At 46.5% G+C, this 21,865-nt stretch overlaps 1 protein-coding gene and 1 long non-coding RNA gene across 2 annotated transcripts in view; both read right to left on the minus strand.

The window, feature by feature from the left end:
* The window catches only part of LOC121434746 (kinetochore protein NDC80 homolog), a 107,700-nt gene extending 91,614 nt beyond the window's left edge, over positions 1 to 16,086 (minus strand). Inside the window, 2 exon segments of the mRNA XM_041633695.1 lie at positions 15,007 to 15,150; positions 15,965 to 16,086. Of these exon segments, the coding sequence (XP_041489629.1) occupies positions 15,007 to 15,066 (60 nt within the window). The 5' untranslated portion in view covers positions 15,067 to 15,150; positions 15,965 to 16,086.
* An 857-nt stretch (positions 16,087 to 16,943) lies between these two features.
* Positions 16,944 to 21,538, minus strand: LOC121434637. Its single transcript, XR_005972498.1, has 3 exons — positions 21,441 to 21,538; positions 19,628 to 19,751; positions 16,944 to 17,050 (listed from the first exon to the last, which is right to left on the minus strand). It is a non-coding gene; the product is annotated as an uncharacterized LOC121434637 (long non-coding RNA).
* Positions 21,539 to 21,865: the final 327 nt, after the last annotated feature.

A 21,865-nucleotide genomic window follows, 5' to 3' on the forward strand; every position in this document is an offset into this window, starting at 1 on the left:
CCCCACAGACAAGAAAGCCAGAAAATAAGAACAACAATAGGGCAGGCCCTTTCCATGCAGCAGACCACGTGTTGAAAGGCCCCTGGTCTACAATCTCGAGCTCTCTACACCACACTTAAAACCGGTTTCTGGGCTACAGCAGCTGCATCTTGGTGAGTCCTTTTTCTTGTCTATGCTATAGGGTTTTGGGGTGACCCATTCGTACTTATTTTGTCATTTTGGGATTCCTGTTGTAGTCATGAGCTCACGCCTGGAATTTGAGACCCAGGTGGCAGTCAATCCCATGGGATTGGGCTTGTCTGTCCTGGGACGCTGGGCATTCAATCTCCACGGCCTCTTTTGGACTTAGAACCATTTTGGCGGACGTACTGAAATGGACTTAGGCCACGTGGTTGGGCATAGACTCTAAAATGGGCACTTACAGTTCAAAGCCAGGTCGGCTGTTGCCCCTGTAAAGCCTCTTACAAAAAAAATTTTTTTTTTGGTTTTTCGAAACAGGGTTTCTCTGTAGCTTTGGAGCCTGTCCTGGAACTCCCTTTGTAGACCAGGCTGGCCTCGAACTCACAGAGATCCACCTGCCTCTGCCTCCCGAGTGCTGGGATTAAAGGCGTGTGCCACCACCGCCCGGCTTCCAAAAACCTTTTTAATGAGCCTGATACAAATGAACAGAACTTACATATATATGACCATTGTTTTTATTCTCTGCACTCTCGCCCCCCCCCCCTTAGTAGCCAGTGTTTCACAGCACCACACACCCAGAGGCACTGGCCCCTCCCCCACTCCCTCAAGTCCACACTTCCCAACCCCATCCCTTGGAGCAACATTCTTTCCCCTCCCTATCCCAATTTGGAGATTCAAGGTCAACCTCCACTTTCCCCTCCCGCTGCTCCCCACACCTCACTGCTCCACTCCTGGACCCCCTCTGCGCACTGGGCAAGCCCCTCCCATACTCCCTTTTCTCTTCCAAATCTCTCAGGTAGAAAAGTAGCTAGGTTCCTTTTCTACTAATCATTCTGCTTCCTTAGTCAGTACCACATATTAGGAAAGAGTTAAGAAAGGTTGAGGATGGTCCCCAAACTGAGATGGTGAAAATGGCCTTTAAAGTTTTTAATGCCCGAGAGGAATCAGCTGAGTCTTCCGGACAGACAAAGCTACAACAATCTACAGGCCCAGGCCTTAGCAGCTGCCCTAAGGTCACAGGAAGGGGAACAAGGGAAGCCAACCACAGGGCTCTATCAAGTGTGGCCTAAATGGGCACATGGCACGATATTGCACTACACCTGCTCCGAGGCTGTACCCTGTCTGCCAACAACTTGGACACTGGAAATGACAATGCCCCCGTGTGGGCTTGTCCTTTATGCTAAGCCATGAAGGTCTGGCCTCACCACCATCGGCAAGGTGAAACTGCCAGCCTTGCAGAGGATTGACACTGCCCAGATTTGATATATCCTGTAACCCTCTCCGAGCCTAGGGTCATGATACAAGTGGCGGGTAAGTCCATTACTTTTATTCTCACTTGGGCCTTAAGTTTCCATCACCAATTTCAGCTATGGGGGTAGACGGGACCAATTCCTCCCCACTTAAAACTTTGCCACTGCCCTACCATCTTGCAGGACATTTTTTCTTCTCATTCTTTCTTAGTGATACGGATCTGCCCAGCACATTTACTGCGTGGAGATATCCTTAGCTGCTTCTCCAAATCTTTGTTCTGCTTCTTGGAGACCCTTTTAACCCCACTCATCTCCAAGATTCTATTTTACAGGTTCACTGCTCCTGCCAGACGTGTGCCCAGGCCAACCCACAAGGAGCTCTCCACATACACCAGCTCCAAGGACACCAACAGGACAGAGATTCACAGGTTAATTTTACCCATGTGCCTACTCATAAAAAACTGTTATCTCTTAGCACTTGTGAACACTTTTACAGGATGGATAGAAGCGTTTCCAGTCTCCAGGGAAACAGCAGGTGTGATGGAGCTCATGTCAGAAGCTCGCAACATCTCCTGGACAATGGGACTCATCAAACAACAACTAACCAAGCTCTCCATTGAACTCAGGTTATCTTGGTCCTCCCTTCTCCCCATTGCCCTGACTTGTCTCAGGGCCACTCAACGTTCCCCTACGGGCCTGAGCCCTTTTGAGTTGCTTTATGGCAGGTCCTTTCTCCTTAACCATCATCTCCCAGTTCAAACTCCTCCACTGGCCGACTACCTACCCTACCTCTCCCTTTTAAGGTCCCTTCTCCATCCACTCACTGACAGTTGTCTTCCTGCCACCACACCAGTGGACCCTAATGCCCCCAAGCCTGCCTTGTTCTCCCCAGGGGACAGAGTACTCCTCAAACAGTTAACTCCTAGGTCTTTCCAACATAAATGGACAGGACCTCACACGGTAATGCTCACCATCCCCTCAGCTGCCAAGCTCTTGGGACACCCATGCTGGTACCATCTCTCCAGACTCAAGCGCACACCTACTCAGGACACTTGGTCTGTCCAGCAGACAGGACCTTCCACCCTCCGGTTTTCCAGGATGCCGCAATGAAGGGCCTACCTGCTTTTCATTCTGGCACACTCATATTTAGCGATAACAATTTTTTTCCTAGACACCTGCCTTCTCATCTCCCCCAAAGAACAGATGCCTGCCTTCTCCAGGATGACAGTTCATGGGATGCCTTTCCAGCCACGCCTCTTGCTAAACATGGGCACCTGGCTCTCCCCTTCCCCACGCTGTCCCATGCCCACAGGAAGAAGAGAGATTTGAGTCTACGCCCTGTTTTTCCAAAGAGAGCCTAAATGTTTGTCATAATTACCATTCCAAATTTCTGTCACCCCTATATCCAAAGATTCGAGAATGTCTAGTTGGTAGCATAAGCCCCAGGCCCTCGCATCTATCCCAGCCCCCAGACCAGGTCTGGCCTTCAAATCCCAGCAGGACAGGTACCTTAAATACCACTCCCCAGAACAGGAACGAACACGTGGTCTCCCTTTCTTGCTCCCGGGGGTTGCCTTTCTGCTGTTTCCCGGTTTCTCCCTCGGGACCACCAGAGAGTGCAGAACTCCTGTTAAACATGGATATTTCTTAATTTGGCTTGTTTTGAGTTGGCTTGATTGGGAATTTTGTGTCGGCAGGGAACTCACGTTAGGAAATATTCCTAACACAAACCATATCTGGCCTTTTTAAGAATGAGTTGCTGTGTGAACAGGTATCCTACAAAGAGACAATGTCAACAGCAGATTCTATCAAAGCCATGTTTACAGCGTTCCATTCTTGAGGCTATGAAGAATAACAGCAGAAAGATAATTGGGCATGGGGACACACTTAGTCACACTGCTCACACTCTATCCCCAACCTCTTAGTTTTAGTCCTCACCTCTAAAATAATGGGTATGTACCTATTATTAGAACAGGAACCACAGGAGCTTGACACCACCACCTCAGTCAAGCCTGTAAAACCTGGTCCTGCACCTCCACCATCTCTGCTATCTCCTGTAATGACCATCTGGTCATCAACTGAGGAGGAGAGCCTGTGCCCACCTACCTTTGGACTTTTCCAAAGACACAGCGCCTTCAGAAGAGGACACACCTAATGTCCTGACGCTATAAGGGCAGAGGATGCCCAGAGGGCCCCCATGCCTCTATGCTGTCACCAGAAGAAGAGCCCCACTTCGAGTCAGGGCCCACTGACCAAGGCTACATATCCCTCCTGTGTCTGCAGTAGCATGTTCCAAGAGGAAATGCACCTGACACCTAGACCTGACTCTGACGGGGAGACAGAATCTTGATTACATCACACCTTCCATATGTAAGATAATAGGGACATAACTAATAAGATAAGGAAGGCCAGGAGCTTGACTCCACCGCCTCAGTCAAACCCGGAAACCCTGGCCTTGCACCTCCACCATCTCTGCTACATCCTTTAATGACCATCCAGTCGTCACCTGAAGGAGAGCCAGTGAGCCCGCTCAGCTTTGGACTTTTCCACACAGGGACTTCAGAAAAGGACACGCCTAATGTCCTGATGCTATCAGGGCAGAAAATGCCCAGAGGGCTGCCATACCTCTATGGGGTCACTAGATAACAGCCCCACTTCTAGCCATGCCCCACTAACCGAGGCTAAATCTACCTCGAGTGTCTACAGTTGTGGGGAGCCGTTCCCACATACTCCATTGCAAGATGACGCTGACCATCAGCACCACCACTGTAATCAAGCCAGTGCACATGTGCATGGTAAATGACAGTTTACCTTGTCAAGCCAGTGCGCAAGCACATAGTAACTTTCCATCCCTTGCTCTCTGCCTCTCCCGTGGCATCATAGGGTTTGACAGGCTGCAGCCAGTCAGAGTTTGACACGTCCGAGGCGAGGACTGTTAAGCTATATAAGGGCTGGGTTTTTGACCCTTGAGGTCTTCGCTCCGTAAGCTTATGCTCTCCCTCTCAAGACGCATAAAGCTTTTCTGCAGAAGGATCCTGAATGTGCCACATCGTTCTTGCTGGCGAGACGGTAGCGCGGGACATACAGTAGCATGTTAGAGGAAGAAATGTACATGGCACCTAGACCTGACTCTGACGTGGAGACAGAATCTTGATTACATCCCAGCTTATGCCTCTAAGATGATGGGGACATACCGATTATTACAACAGAGAAGTCAAGAACAACATTTGGACAGATAGTGTCCGCCTTAAAGTAGTGCCATGAACAAAGGATCGTCCATCGACACCTAAAATCTGATAAACATCCTTCTAGATGTGAAGAACAAAATAAAGCTTGGGGACTGTGGCCTTGCTACCAGATGTGCAGCTGGCCCTGTGGTAAAAGGACGTTTGAACCCAAAATCTATAACGGCCAGAACTGGCACTAAGTGAAGAATATGATGGAAGGAAGGCAGACGTGTGGAGCCTTGGAGTGGTTCTGTATTTGGTTACCACTGGGTATCACCCTTTCAGAGGAAGCATCCCGAAAGAAGTTGAGGAAAACAATTGTCATTGGCAACTATGACATCCCAGATGACATTCCTGCACATGTAGGACAACTAATTCATCAAATTCTAACAGTTGCCCCAGAGAGGAGACCCTTCATCGAAGCCATCATCCAAAACCCATGGGCCAAGGGTTCTAAAATAAACATCCAGAGGGAGCCCTACCTAAATCCAAAAATAATGGACAACCTAATTAATCATGGCTTTAATAGAAACATCATCTTTGAGTCCCCGAGGAACAGGAAACACGACAAAATAATGGGGATGTATTGAATATTAAAAGAACTGGCAGACCACAGGCTTCACTCCACCACCTCAGCCACGTGGGCAGACCCTGCCCCTCCACCATTTCCGGTACCTCCTTCAACAACTGGTCAAACCTGGAACAATACACCAGTGAGCCCACCTTTGGCCTATGAGGGCAGATGATGGCCAGATGGCCCCCATGTCTCTATGGTGTTCCCAGAAGAAGATCCCCACCTCTAGCCATGCCCCACTGACTAAGGCTGCGTCTGCCCCATGTGTCGGCTGCAGAAACAATGTGCCCCTGCCACCTGGTAAATGTTCGTCTAACAACATCGGGTGTTTCAGGTCACTGATGAGGGCAACCAGGGATTGCCTGTGGAGACTCTGCTGCTGTGCGAGGCTGCCGAATAGGCAGGCATTGCCTTTGACTAACACCAGAGTGGCCCCACTGGAAGAGGCAGCAGGAGGAGGAGCCCAGTAAGGGATCCCTGAATGGAAACTTTTCACATGCCTCTGGTGGGATCTGTTCTTTCAACTCTGAAACATCATTTTCAGCCAAGCTCCCTTCCCCTCCATTAAAAAGTTTGCGCACTCTTTAACTTGTGGGTACCAGCTCCCTTCTCCATAGGAGATGTTGTGTGCAGACAAACAAAACCCACTGAAATACTGCATTGATCAGCTAGACTTCCCTGATGCCAAGAGCCTGAACCAGCCAGGACACCTGGACCTGCATCAGCTGTGTTGTGTCTCTCACCAATTAGAGGTTAGAACTAATGGGCTAAGCAGTGATTTAATTAGTATAATTTCTCTGTAGTTATTTGGGGGCTAAGTTAGCCAGGCAGGCAGGACTAACAATCGGGTCGGGCCCTCTCCCTACAACAGTCCCTGGCTTGGAGTTGGTCCTGCAAAGGTTTCTGGCTCCGGTCTACTGCCTCAAAGTTCCCAGGCTCGGGTGCTCTCAGAACCGCAGAGGACCTGGCTCAGGCTTCCTCCCTCAGAGTTCACAGACTCAGACATGCAGAGGTTCCAGGTTCCTGCCTATTGCCTTTGATGTCCCAGACCAATACTCGGACCCACAGAGGTCTTGGCTAGGACTACTCCCTATGAGGTCCCAGACACACGCCTGGCCCCAAGAGATCTCTGGTTCCTGCCAACTCACTTGGAGGTTCCAGATTCATGCCCAAACTGGCAGAGATCCTGGCTCAGACCTAGACTCTGACATAAAGACAGCTTCTGCTCAGGACAGTGGGTGCTGCTGGAGAATGAGCAGGGCAACCGGGGCCAGCCTGTCGGGACTCTGTTGCTTCCGGGGGCACCGAATGCACAAACCCGGCCTCCTTCAAAAAAAGAGTGGCTCCACTGGGGCAGGAGGAGGGGCCCAGTAAGGGATCTGGTTGGACCTGTTTGTTCCTCTTCATTCTTTGAACATCGGGGTATGTATCTGTGTGTGTGGGGGGGGAGGGGGTGTTATGACCCCCCCCCCGAGCATTTCCACACCATCCTCAGTTCTCACAGTAGTTATCCATGCTCTTTAACTTGTGGGGCCCAGCTCCCTTCTCCAAAGGAGATGTTGTGTGCAGACAAACAACCCACTGAAATACTGCTTTCATCAGCTAGACTTTCCTGATGCCAAGAGCCTGCACCAGACAGGACAGCTGTGTTGTGTCTCTCACCAGCAAAGACCTCATGATCATCCTTAGCTTGGAGGACAAAGTGTTCTCTGCTTCCATCTTCAGCCACACGAATGCAGAAGGACCTCCTCCTACACCATACTCTGGGGTGAGATCTCCAATCAATACGGAGCTTATTCGCCACAGTGGTTGCCCAAGAAGCCATGAGGTGAACAGGCAGAAAAGCAGCCTACGCCCCCCTCCCCCAACAATCACTGCTGCCTAGAGAGGATGGAAACCCCATGCTCAAAAGATCCCAGGGGGCAGCCTCTTACTTTCTGAGCTTTCACACTTAAAGTCGTCCTTCTGTCCACAGCAGAAGCAAGCCCTTGGACAAGGTCTAAATCTAAGAGGGTCGGGATAGAGTGTGGCCAGTACGACCAAGAGCTCCCCATGCCCTATTGTCTTTCCGCCTTTATTCCCCTGGCCACAAGAATGGAAGGCTTTAAACATGGCCTTGACAGAATCTGCTAATGACTCTGTCTCCTTGCAGGACACCTGTTCTAACTGCACCCCATCCTTAAACGGCCAGACATATTTTGGGATTCTCAAGACCTAGCTACAAAGGCTGCTGCCACTGTGCTGGTTAGAAGTTCTAAATGAGTAAATCTGTCTCTTTGATCCACTGAAGCAGTAGCTGGGGGATGCTAGTTGCATTTTCATAAGAAAGAAAAGGCACCTGTGGCCCAACATAGAGACAATCACTACTGCTGTGATTGGAACATTCCAAGCTTTTACCTCAAAAACAGTCACTGAGACTGAAGAACGAGTACCCTGTATATAAAGGCTGTAGGCTGGGCTACATTTCTGTCCCAACAGACCAGGGACAGAATTTTGGTGACCTGTAAGACTCATTGGTATCTTCATTCTAATTGTTGGTTTCAGGCTTTGGCACAACTGTTTCTGGACAGACGGCCAGTAACAACAAGCCTCATGGCCTGCTTTCCCCAGGAATAAAAACATAGATAGGCAATTAAATGTGTTGCGTGTGCACCATGTGCCCGGGTGGACTTGGCACTGTGGCACTGGCCTGCCATCGCCAAGTTTACCTGCTGGTGGCAATGACAACGAACACCACTTAGTCATGACTGAAGTGGCGGTACTTAAAATGATTAAACACCCACACATCATTCGCCTCTCCCAGATTTTAAATACAGAAAATTACACTTTCACAGTGATGGAGCATGCGCCAGGAGGAAATCTGAGGAAGCAGATATCGGAAGAAAGCAGGCTGCCTGAGGAAAAGGCGCAGGAAGTGTCCGGGCAGCTAGTGTCAGCCGTAAAGGGCTGCCATGACCATGGTACTGTCCATCGAGACCTGAAGCCAGACAGCATCCTGCTCGATGCAGAGACTTTGGCCTTGCTACCCGGTGTGGAGCTGGCACTGTGCTGCAGGGGCGCTGTGGGACTGAGATCTCCAATGCTCCAGAACTGGTTCTGAGGAAAGGGGATGATGGGAGGAAGGCAGTTATCTAGAGTCTGGGTATAGTGCTCTATTTTATCACAACGGGAAACTACCCCTTCAGAGGAAGGACCCTGAAAGAGACTGAAAAGGACACAAACAATGGCACACGTAACATCCCAGTTCACATCCCTGGGCAACCTAAATTTCTCATTAACCAAATTTTAGCAGTTGCCCTAAATAGGAGACCCTCTATTAGAGATATTCAGCAACATCCATGGGTCAAGAACCCTGAAGGAAACGAAACATCTCTAGTGATCCCAAACCCCCAGACCCTGTAATTGTAGACATGCTCCTTCCCACGGATCTTGTCAACAAGATCTTCGACTCCTTGCTGAATTGCAAATATGATGATTATGGGGGCAGAACTAACACTCAAAGAATTGGTACACAAGGGGCTGGGAGGTTGACCCCAACACTTGTCAAGCCGGCAGACCCTGGCCCTGCACATCCACTATCTCGGTACCTCCTTCCTATGTCAGGTCGTCACTTAACACGAAGAGCCACTGAGTGACCCCACCTCTGGCCTTTTCCACACCCAGCGTTCACAACAGCACACGCCTAATGTCCCACCAGGGCAGAAGACCAGAAGTGCCTCCATGCTTCTCTGCAGGCTCCAGAAGAGCCCCACTTATAGCTATGCCCCTTGAGCAAGGTCAGCTTTGGTGAGTCAAGGGCAGCTGCAACCCACGATGCCAGTTCCAGCCCTAGTTCCAGTTTAGAACAGCTCATTTCAGGAACTCTCTGAGGAGCTAGATATCGTGCCATGCTGGTCATTGCTGTGGCTCCTGGGCATCCCAGCTCGGTACGTCTATTATTGCACCTCCCCTCACAAACGTCCTTCCTAAAGCAGAAATGACATGAGATTCTCACTGAAATGGCCACTGAACCATCATACTTGCTTAGAGTGCCCAAGGAAATGTCACAGGGGTGGGAAGTGTCTCCTTAAGTTTCATTCTCTTTTGCTGTCCAAAGGAGACTCATCAGGTTGACCCCAGCTCCCCCATGATATCGGGGTGAGACTTCACCAGGACCTGTCTGCACAGGACCACATTGACCATCTAGCTTCAAGGCCTGCATCCCCTGAATGAACAGCCTGAAAAGTCAATTTAAAGTGCTATGCATGACTGGCCAAATTGCATTTGGCTTTTTCAGTCTGCGTTATCATCACCTAAGAGGCAACTGGGTGGCCAGAAAAGTTGTCGGACGCATGAAAAGAAAGCACAGAGAAGGATCTGTGCTACATCTTCATCAGAAACGCCCATTCTCCAAAGCTCACAGCATCTGAACCAAGCCTGCCTTCTCCACATTACGGTGGCATCGATTTTCACTTAGTAACTGAACGTGGTAGAGAGGATTCTGACGGTTGCAGGAAGAAGAGGAGCGAACCAATCTCAACAGATCATTACAGCGATCAGATACTGCCTCAGATCAAAGCTGAAACCACTCGCTTGGATACAGACTACAATTTCAAGGCCACTGACACTGGACTCAATTCTAAGGGTAGATATGGATGCTAGAACTGACCCTTCACTGCTCCCATATTCTAAGAGGATGTAATAAGAATGACGGGTGGAGTTTTGGCAGGATCCTCTCTGAATTTTGAGCAATGGGTACCTCTGCTGCATAAAAGTGTCCCCTTGTTTTCATTTACTTCTATTTTCCCAGGAAGGAATTCCTCCCAATTCTCCCCTGGCAGAGCCCAGCTCCCCCGTGTTCAGCTGCACCTGCCCTTTGCATTAGATGCAGCAATGCCCTTGTCACCTGAGCAGCACCTTGATTTGCAATCTGCTTCCACCTTTAAAGGCACCCCAGAAGGAGGGCTGCAGAATGAAGGCATGCCTTTAACAGCTCTGTTGCTACATGCAGCTCAAAAGAGATGTGTACTGCCATCTTCCCGGATTAAATGGCCAGGCCCTCAACCTGTGTAATAGTTTCCAGACGGGCCTTCAGGAGGGAGAGACAGATTTTGAGGACAAGGTCGGTTTTTTTTTAAATTTATTTATTATGTATAGTGTTCTGCCTGCATGTTCGCCTGCATGCCAGAAGAGGGCACTAGATCTCATTACAGATGGTTGTGAGCCACCATGTGGTTGCTGGGAATTGAACTCAGGACCTCTGGAAGAGCAGCCAGGGCTCTTAACCTCTGAGATATCTCTCCAGCCCGAGGGCAAGGTTTTTAGCAGGCACTTAAGTGCAGCTAGAAAGAAGTCCCTGTCCTAGGAGGACCAAGAGAGAAACAGCCCCTGCAGAGCAGGAAGGGTCCTCACCAGGAGCCCACTCTCTGTTACCTGATGCCTTCTAGCTTCGAGGCATTTTCCTCTAGTCTCTGAGCAATCACTAAGGGGCTGAAGACCAGTACACATCAAGGAAGGGAAAGTGCTTTCAAGACACTTGATAATTTTCTGCCTTTCGGGAGTCTATCCAGATGATTTTTAGCCAGTGGATTCACCATGAGAACGACCAAGCTAGTTTTGAAGAGTCAGACAATGTATTTTTCCCTCTGGCAGGCTTCGTCTGAGTGTGGACAGCCTTTGTGCCCATCCCACTTGTCCCCCCAGTTCTGACAGCATTTCAGTGCAAGGGTCCTTGTCCTCTTCAGACTGTGACCAAAGCTTCCTGAAATTTCTTTCCCTTCTACTACTGGAAGTTCAGCCTGAACCCAGTCTTAAAGAATCCCCTGGAACGCATCTCACTACTATTTTGCTCATGTCCTCAACTACAGTGAAATCCTTGACTGGGGTATCATCCCTGTTGTATTAGGAGCGGCGGGCTACTTTCCCGGCACTCGGCCGCCTGCACGGCTAGCTTTACCTGAAATAACACAGAAACTGTATTCTTTTAAACACTGCCTGGCCCATTAGTTCCAGCCTCTAATTGGGTAGCTCTTACATATCTACACGGAAACTGTATTCTTTTAAACACTGCCTGGCCCATTAGTTCCAGCCTCTTATTGGCTAGCTCTTACATATCGATCTAACCCATTTCTAATATCTCTGTAACACCACGAGGTGTCTTACCAGGGAAGATCTTAACCTGCGTCTGTATCCCGTAAAAGAATCATGGCGACTCCTTGACTCAGTTTCTTTCTCCCAGCATTCTGTTCTGTTTACTCTGCCTACCTAATTTTATGTCCTATTAAAGGGCCAAGGCAGTCTCTTTATTTAACCAATGAAATCAACACAAAACAGCAGACTCCCACATTACATCCCTGTGGGTGGCTATGGAGGCTCTACCAGCCTACCCATGCTGGACAGCAGGACACTCCAAATTCCTTCTATGATGCCAGTAAAATCCCACTACCCTAGCAAGGCAAAAAGTACAAGAAACACAGAAAATACAGGCCAATATCCTTAAAGACATAAAACCACAGGTGCAAAAATTTTCAGCAAAATACTTGCAAACTGAAGGAAGGCATACACAAAATGATTATCTACCACAAACATTTTGGTTTTTCCCAGGAAATGTAAGTTTACATACGTAAATTTATACATTTAAAAATTATAGAAATTCATTTAAAGGTGAATATTACACAATATTTTCTATTGAGAAAGGAAAGCCCTTTGACAAATCTGATGATTCATGATAAGTGTCCCAAAGACAGAAGAACTATAGGGGTCATATTTTAACATAATAAAAGGTTTTTAGATGACAAACTCATAGACAATGTCATTCTACATGGAGCAAAACTCAAAGCAATTAATTACATTAAAATCTGTAAAGAGACAGAGCTGTCCACTGTTCCCATTCATTTTCAGCATATTGCTTGAAGCATGAGATACATCAGTCATGGAAGATAAAGAAATTAAAGGTATCCAAGCAGCAAAAGAAGAATTTTGTATCATCTATACTTATAGATAACATTATATTATACATGAATCGAAAATTAAAACCTATAGAAATTATTAATGCATCCAGAAGAGTATCAAGGAGATGAAAACTAACAAAAATCATTGGTACTTTTATACCTATAACAACAAGCATGCAGAGAAAGTGATCATTTCAACATCCCGTGCACAATAGCTTTAGTAAAGCTTATGATCTAGAAATATAACTAAAAAAGGAGGTAAAGATCCTCTACGAAAACAACTTTTAACTCCTTTTTCTTTGAGCTCTACATTTTTCTCTGCTCCCCTCCCTGCCTCTCCCCAAATGCATTCAGTGTGCTACACTGGCAAATTCTTCAAGAAACCCCCAGACTAGCAAAGGAAATTATCTTCATGCTTTTGAGATGTGTGTAGAAACTAGAAATGTCATGAGGAGATAGAGCCCCCTATATGAGGACCACCTCTGCAGAAGTGGTCACATAAAGTGAGTTGAACCAACCCCAGCTTGTGGCAGTTAGGGCTTGCCCATCCCCCACAGTTCTGCCCACCAACTGCCATTCTCAAATGGGGCCTGTCTCTCAGCGTCCCTTTCTCCTTCATTCTCTGCCACCAAAGTATCCCCTGCCTCTGAGCAGGACCAATGGTCAAGTACATGTCTGTCCTAGGTTACTTTGCATTAATGTCACAAATATCACCAAGAAAAGTAACTTGGGGTGGAGAAGGGTTATTTGACTCACACATCATTTACTCTAACACAAATTCTAGTTGTTCTTAATAAAAACCCAAGAGACAGGTATAGGGGTTAATGATGAGGATCAGGGAAGTAAGGGGTCAAGCCCTAGAGTTCTTATGCTCAGAAAGGAAGGGGATCCTGTCCTGCATTACAGAATGCATCTGTCTCCACCAAGCCTCAGACTGCAGTGAGCTCTTGTCTCCTCTCTCCTCCTATTTCTCTCTCTGCCCAGCCACATCCCTTCCCATCTCCACCTCCCTAGTGCTGGATTTAAAGGCAAGAGACACCCAAGTAATGGATTGAAGGGCATGGACTCCCAAGTAATGAGATTAAAGGTGTGAGCCATCACTGCCTGGCCTCTGGTGGCTCTGAGCTCTGATTTCCAGGCAAGCTTTATTTTTAAAAACACAAACAAAACACTCACTATAATTGACCATCATTGAAGGGCAGTTAAGGGAGGAACACAACCAGGGCAGGGACCAGGAGGTAGTAAATGGAATGGAGACCTCAGAAGAGTGAGTGCTGCTGACAGTCTTGTTTTCACTGACTGACCAAGCCAGCTTCCTCTACCTCCCAGGGCATCTTGAACAGCGTTATAACAACGTGTCGTGCCCCCCCCACCCATGGGCTAAGTCTAACTGTTACAGCTCAGATGGAAAGATATCCTGGCAGTCAGGACCCCAGCACAACCCCACTGCCACTGGGACTCCCTAGACCTCTGCCCTTCCTCCTCCTCTCCCTGCCTTCCTCCCTCAGTCCCTCCCTCCCTCCCTCCCTCCCTCCCTCCCTCCCTCCCACCCTCTCTTCCTCCCTCCAGGACCTGCCCTGTGCCCTCTCAGCTGGTCCTGCTCTGGCCCCTGCAACCTCTCACTCCCTGGACTCCACTGCCTCACTCCACCACAGAGGCACTTGGATGGAGGGCTGGCCTTAATGGGCAATACTCAGACCCAGGCCACCTGCTGCTGTGGGTTCCTTGTGGTCCCTGGTACAGAGGGGTTGGGGAGGGTGCGAGCCTATGCTAGCTGTCCTCAGGGACCTGGTCAATTTAGGATAGACTTTATGGAATTGCTTGGTAGGTTCGAATTTACAGAGAGAGCAAATGCTCCAAAGGGAGGGAGAGGCCCCGTTTTAATGGGGTCAAGTGCAAAAGCTGAAACTGCCCCCAGGAACTTCCAGAAGTCAGGACTCCTGTGTGTCCCCCAGTCCTGCCTCTGGGTGACAGGGATATCACTGTAGGTCAATACCTTGTCAGTAGGTAAACAGAGTACTCGGTCCTTGGTCTGCATACAACCTACTTTTTTTCCACAAATAAAAATGCAAATGATTTCACGATTATATTTTAGATGACTGTGATGAAATAAGGAACAATGAAGGTTTAGAAATTAGGCAATTTTGGCAGAAGAAATAACACACTGCTAAATAAAGAGTGGTTCACAAGATAACGTAAGGAGAACATCCAAGTATTCCTGTAAATTAATGAAAGCACAATGCAAAATAACTTCTAATAACTGTACTAATCACAGTCCTAAAAGGGAAACTTGTAAGTGCTTACATTAGAAAAAAAATAGCCCGGCGGTGGTGGAACAGGCCTTTAATCCCGGCCTCCAGAGGCAGCTGTAGCTGGATCTCTGGGAGTTTGAGGCCAGTCTTGTCTTCAAGGGCTACTTCCAGAACAGGCTTCAAAGCTACAGAGAAACCTGTCTCAAAAAAAAAAAAAAGAAAGAAAGAAAGAAAGAAAGAGAGGAAGAGAGGGAGAGAGGGAGGGCGGGTGGGCGGGTGGGCGGGCAGGTGACATACAAGGAGGATGTACTCGCTAAAGGGATGAGACCATGCATCTTAGGCAGGGCACACGAGTTCATCAACTCACTAAAAATAGCACTCATAAGCTTAAGAAGCGTTTCTGGCCTTCAGCTGAACTTGCATATCTAAAGCTGTGGACAGCAAAGCTGTGCTTTTGTGAGGCCATGAAAGGTCAATCACATTTAGAACTCTTGATAAGCTCACTGGAGCTTAGACCAGGGCCTTCTTGCTGTCTTTATTACACTCTAGACTTTTCCCGAAGGAACGCACGTATGTGGAACAACCACACATCACCTCTTTCATTCCCACGTCGTAAGTTGGTCTCACTCCATTCTCTGGCGCTGGGGCATCCATATAATGATGTGCTTCCTGGCCCGACCTCCATTGATGAGAACTTGAGGTTCGTAATTGGATGTGTTTCCCTCTGTAAGCCAAGAGCTAACAAATGACAAACTCATGTTATTCTGGTGACCCAGCCTTGGTTTAAAGATGTTTTGTGGAAAGGTTGCCATTACACAAAAGGCATTACATGTTATTATGTATCCAACTTCAAACATGTGTTCTGGGATCGGCCTTCTAATCTGCACATTAACAATGAGATAGAGCTAGGCTAAGCTTCCCAGTGATTCCACCAAAGGTAATGTCACCAGACACCACCGGCACACAGGGCAAGGACTCTAATTACCTTCAGGCTCCTTTAAATTAAATCATCCTCATCCATGCGACCACTGGAGTAGATTTATATACTTTAAAGATCAAAGTGAGCCTGCATGGTGGAGAGCATCAGTTACCCTAGCATTCAAGACACTGAGGCAGGAGGATGGAAAATTGAACCCTATCCCAGAAAACTCAGCATCAGATTAAATTAGAACGGCTCTCAAAGCCTGCAACCGCCCTTTCACAGGATGGTGCTCACCAACTGACCGCTGTGCTCACCAACTGACCGCTGTTCTCCCCAGGGCAGACCTAGCACTGAGGAGCACATTCAGCAGCTACTAGTAACTACATTATAGGCTTCTTGAATTATTGCTTTAGAAGGGAGAAAAAATAATGTCAACTAAGGAAACCGTAAAAGATTTACAAATCTAAACATCTGAAGACCCACACCTCTGCAGGGGTTTTCTATAAGCGCTGGATGTCTCCACCCTCACCCAGAAGAGCCACTGAGTAGCCAGTCCTTTAATGATGGGCAGAAGCAGGCACTCTGATTTTCTCTCTGGGAAGGGAATGGGCGGGGCTGGCGTGTGCTCACCTGATCTCCCTCAAACTGTTTTGGAAGCTGCCAGTAAAATGGCTCCCCATGGACATGCTGGTGGACAGCCTCTGCATCCAGCAAGGTGTCAGGGTCCTGGAAATGCACGCCTTCAACTGTGCCCTTGAGGTTGCTCTGGGAAACCACATGCAGGAGGAGCTGATCGGGGGCAAGCATTATCTAGGCATGGAAAAGAGAAAGATGCACTTCAGGTTAAGTACCCAGACACAGTGGTAACAGTACTGGTGGTGTAAGGATGAGGACCCATGATGTACCAGCACTCATTCAAAACACTGGGCGAGGCTGCATGTGTGCCCATACCCCAGTATAGGGTACAGAGAAAGGATAACTGTGGTTCACAGGCCGCTAGCCAACTCCAAGTGCAGTGCAAGACCCAGGCTCGAGGGACTATAGTGGAAAGTAATAGAGCAGGGATATTTAACATCATCCTGCTGGCTTCTACACACACACACACACACACACACACACACACACACATGCACCCACCACATATGCACGCACGCACACTCATACACATACACACATACATGCACACACACTCGCATGCATGCATACACATATACTCACACACACACACACACAAACACGCACACACACTTTGAGAGCCCAGATCTGATCTCTTAGATCCCCGAGTAGTCCACAGATGAAATAGCTTCATTTAAAGGCTAGAGAGTAAAGCGTTTTCCTTTAGATTGTATGTCTGGATCAGGAAGACCTGAAGCACTGTGATTAGGTTCAAGCTATTGCTCCCCTGGAGCAAGTGTCAATGACAGTAGGTACTCCTTGGAGAGGCACTCTGGCTGTATGCCAAGCAAATCACTATCCTAAAATTTCTAATGTCTTTGCTCCCTCCCAATGTCCACCTGACTCTCAAAGGTGAAAAAAGGCTACGACCCTGTCAACTGTGTGTACGGGACTTACCAGAGCCCTTACATACCCCTCCAACTCTGAACAGAGCTGGGACAGACCAAAGCAGAAGCATGGGCTGCAGCCTAGGGGGCTGACAGTTTGCAAAGCAAAGGTGCCGGCTCGGCACTCACTGCACTGGAGTCCCAGGACATTCTCCTAAAGGTGAAAGAAAAAAGAAAAAAGAAATTAACATCTGAAAAAGAAGAGATGTGATTTTATATATACATGGATACAAAGGAATAAAAACAACACTGACTTTCATGACTTACAAGCATTGCTCAACTCAATCTTCTAGGCCACATCCCTAACTGAAGCTTGTGACCATTAGTTCTCTCAGACACCAGAGCTCCCCAACTATTACTGAGGATCAAAACTGCGGTGCAAGGAGCTGGAAAGAACGTATTCCCTAATGTGATTCTCCAGTGGTCCCCAGCTGACCCTGAGGGCCTCCAGGTGGAGCGTCGGGCTACGTGAAGACAGCCCAGGTCCTTGCCATTCTGACTGACTGGAGCAAGGACGGTTGCTAGCAGATGTGGGAAGATTCTCAGAAAGTGTGCCCCAAGTGACTCTTTTCTCCACCACTTCTAGCTGCACACCAACCCACCACCATCAGGCTGATACCTCATCCTGCTTGCAGAGATGACCAGAGAAGGTGGCAATGATCTGGCAGCAAAGCATGTTGGGAAAGCCAACAAACACAAGAAGCAAAAAGAACTGACTACTGACCTACAAAAGCAAATGCCATTAGGGAATGAACACTATTAGGGAGTACGTATGACCCAGGACTAATGTGCTGTCTCAGGGACAGTTCTAACACGTACACCATGTGGGGAACCATTTTCAAGAGAAGAAAAATGACCTTGGTGCTGTCTGCTCATCCTAGTATATTAAAGTCTGTTTTCCTCAATTATCAGTCCTGAACAGAAAGGAGACAAATCAGCATTCTTCAAAAGCGGAGGCCACTTGTCATCTGTGCCACTGCTCCTATGTGCACATGAGCCTTCTTCTAGACCAGAAGCTAAGACCATCATCGCTACAGGATAATAGTGTTTACCACAGCCAGTTCTCCACACTGTGGAGAGTCTCTGGTGTCTGAATCAGAACGGCCCCTGCACGCGCACACATTAGAATCTTCAGTCAGCACAAGTGGAACTCTTTGCTAGGATTAGAAGGATGAGGAGGTGTGGCCTTGTTGGAGAAAGTACGTGGGCTTGGCATCTCAAAAAGCCCAGATAGGGCCCAGTGTCTCTCATGTCTGTTTCTCTTTCTGCCTGTGGCCCAGGATTCAGCGCTCAGATACTGCTCCAGGCTCATGCTCCCCGCCCCATGATGACAATGGACTAAGTCCCCTGTTAAATGCTTTCCTTCGTAAGAGTTGTCTTGGTCACTGTGTCTCTTCACAGCAACAGAACAGTGACTAAGACAGACCCCTGAGTTTCTTTATATAGTGGAAATATTTTCATTTAGGAAGTTTCAGACAAATCCTTTTAGTCAGAGGATGTATTTTCTGTGTCACATAAACACAGGACTAGATGTTCTTTTCTAAAAACTGATATTCTTCAGAGTTACTAAATTAATGTAGTAAAACAAAAAACCTCTTAAACTTTCTTAAAGCTACCAGCTCTCAAGCTGGAGAGATGGCTCAGCAGTCAAGGGTATTGGCTGCTCTTCCAGAGAACCCAGGTTAAGTTCCAGCAAGCTAACTAACAACTGTCTATAACTCCAGTCCCAGATCTGACACCTTCTACTGGACATGCACATGGTACACAGACAGACACACAGAAAAAACACCCAGACATATATAAAATCCTAAACACAGGTAAAACCCTACTGGGTTTGTTAATAGTGTACTGCACTATTGTACAGAGACAAATTGTGGAGTTGATAAAACCTGCTCACGCTTCATGGTTAGCTGTAGACTTTTCCTCCTTTTACCCACATTTCCTCTATTTTAGTTTTGTCTTCTTTTTCTTAAAGTTTTATTTTATTTTTAGCTGGTTATGATGGTACACAGCTTTAATCTCAGCACTGAGGAGGGAGAAGCAGGTGGATCTCTGAGTTTAAAGCCAACCTGGTCCACACAGTTATTGTTAGGCCAGGCAGGCATACATTACAGAACCCTGTCTAAAAATAAGAAAAAATAAAAACAAACAGACCCAAGAACCAACCAAAAAGATTTATTTTATCTTTAATAATGGATGTCTGGGATACAGATGTGTGTGAGCACAAGAGCCAGCAAACCCTCCTGAGGCTGGAGTTCAGGTAGCTACGACATGGATGCTGGAAACCAAACTCTGGTCCTTCACCATAGCGTGTGCTCTCAATGGCTGCGACATCTCTGGGCCCCCTCCCATACCCTTTAAAGGTCCACATAAATTTTAATTCTTTATAAAACTTTACCTTTTTGGACCAAAGTAATCTTTCTTTTCTTTTTCTAACTTAACTGCATCATCATTTGGAGACTTGATAATGACAGGTCAATGATACTTCAGTGCTTATACATTATGAGTTCAAATATAGTTTCTCAGAGTAGAAACTACTGATTTTCTTTCCCATTGATTTTTACTATCATTGGTCAGGATATTAATACTTATAACCTTAGCACCTGGGAGGTAGAGGCAGGACTGGGTTACAGGAAACCCTGTCTCAAAACATTAACCCCTTCACCAAAAATGCCCCAACATTCTGTGATGCAGCTAGTACCGAGGAACAGAGAAGTGAATGACGCTTTACCTGCGGGGTTCTGGAGCTGCTTCATCAGTTCGTCAAGCTTAACCTGGGCATCGGGCAAGTCCATCTTATTAACTGCCAAGAGTGCAGGTTTTGTCTGCAGTTCCTCTTTGTATGACTCCAACTCCTTTAAATAAAAAGAGAAACCAAGTAATTTTATATCAGTATGTATATAAATGAATACTACAGCGATATTTCTTTAATGACCTGGATAATCTGGGGCTTATTCGCATCACCACAGGGCAATAAATCCCAGCAGCTATAAAACCAACAAAGGAAATTCAGAAAATGCTTTTTACTAAACCATGTGAATAAGATGTTAGCTCACACGACTTCTCAGAAGCAGCTGATTTTGTGTCTAGAGCCAAATGAAAGTAACTAGACTCAACAGAGAAAAGACTCATAGGCCAAAAATAACAATTCAGTATTGTTGCATTCTCAGAAAAGGCATATGTACTTAGTAAATATCAAAAGCTGTGGGGGTCGCTAAAGAATTAAACCAAAACAGATTGGGTTGTTTTGCTTCTGACTGTGAGTGGTTAACATGTCACTCACTCACAGATGCCTAGTAAGTACCCAGTCTAAAGCAGGAGCAAAGATCTGGTTATCGGTTACAGATTTGGCAGTCAAGGCTACATTCATTGTAGGCAATGGGAAATAATGGCAGTGGGTAAGATCACAAATAACTCTCAGTAACCTTGCTTAAATGGTAAGACAAGTGCTGGGATTTCAGCTTAATGGTGGAATGCTTGTGCAATGTTCATGGCTTGACCATCAGTACCTCCACAAAAGGAGAAAAGAGTGAGCAGAGTATTTTAAGTGGGGAATGCTTCAAGAAGACAGACGCCAGGGCAGAAACAAGGTCAGCTGAGAAGGGACATGGGGCATGAGAGGGCAGTACCCACATAATAATGAGAAACGGGGAATACTAAAGAACTGGAAATAGCAACTTTGATTCTTTAACTGGATAAAATCTTTAAAAAGGTGATTATTCTGATTACTGTGTGACTCACATAAAAGGAGAACTAGCTCCAGAACACAGAAAAAAACCCACAAACACCTTACTTCTGTAAAAGGTATTATTGTTTCAAAGGGACTTCTGTATGGAGTTACAGAAGAGAGCTGAAATCCCAAAATATCAACCTAAAAAAAGAGAAGAGAGAACCCAGTACATAAAACGGTTGCTCAGTTCTATGTTTAGCAATGTCTTCTCTCTGAATCATTTCTCAACGTACGTTTTACTGGCAACTTAGTCATGAAGTGCAAAAACAGAAATTGAGTTGTTATGATAGCTATAAGCATTACTATAAAATGAGTCATTGGTGAAAAACTAGTACAGATAATTGATATTATTATAAACAATCTCATCCATAACTTAAGCATCACCAATTAAGAATATAAGAGATACTATAGAAGAGCATGCCAAAATCTCCAGGAATCAAGTCTTGCTAAGTATGGCCAAACGTACACACACTACAGTAGCAACAGCATTTCCACCCCCACGCTATAAACAGTGATCTACTGACTTGTCCCCGTTGACACAGACTTACTGGAGTGATATTTATTAGTACAGTCATGTACCTAATATACCAGAGCTACATTCTGAAAACATGCCCAATGATCTTATCACGATCACACGTCTAAGATGGCTCTGATGCCACCAGGTTGTAAAAGCGTTTGACGCCTCTACAGGATGAACAACAGACCAGCAATGATGAAAGTGGGGTTTGTGTCACATTATCTTTAATTTTACTATAAAGTGTTTCCAGGGAAACCAAGCTAAGTCATGTGAACATCACTGAAATGTATGACTTACAACAAAGAGCAGTTGTCTGGTTCGCTCTAAATGCTTGAGGAACTTGTGGCCCATTCCTTTGTTCATATGTGCTCCTTCTATCAGACCTGGGAGGTCAGCTGCTGAAATCTAAAATAAAAGTAATGATTTGTTGAAAAAGAAAAATAGATGAGAACCAAGTTCAATTATTTCCAAATTTTCATATTTCATAGTTTCTAGTTAAGCACTCTACAGTACCTTTGAAATAAACATGTTAAAAGCTTTTATCAGACATCTGAATCCCATTTTTACTCATGAGTCTACAAATCTATAGATATTGGGGGATTAGCTTAATATTTATTACTATAATAGTTATTAATAAGGTAAGTTTGTAATTTTCACAAATAACTCAGTTAAATAATTAATTAACGTGTGCATATGTTTTGAAGTATCTTTTGGTTTCTTTC

Source organism: Microtus oregoni, unplaced genomic scaffold (assembly GCF_018167655.1).
Source record: "Microtus oregoni isolate MIOR12 unplaced genomic scaffold, Mior012 000044F_ref0000062, whole genome shotgun sequence".
NCBI lineage: Eukaryota > Metazoa > Chordata > Mammalia > Rodentia > Cricetidae > Microtus > Microtus oregoni.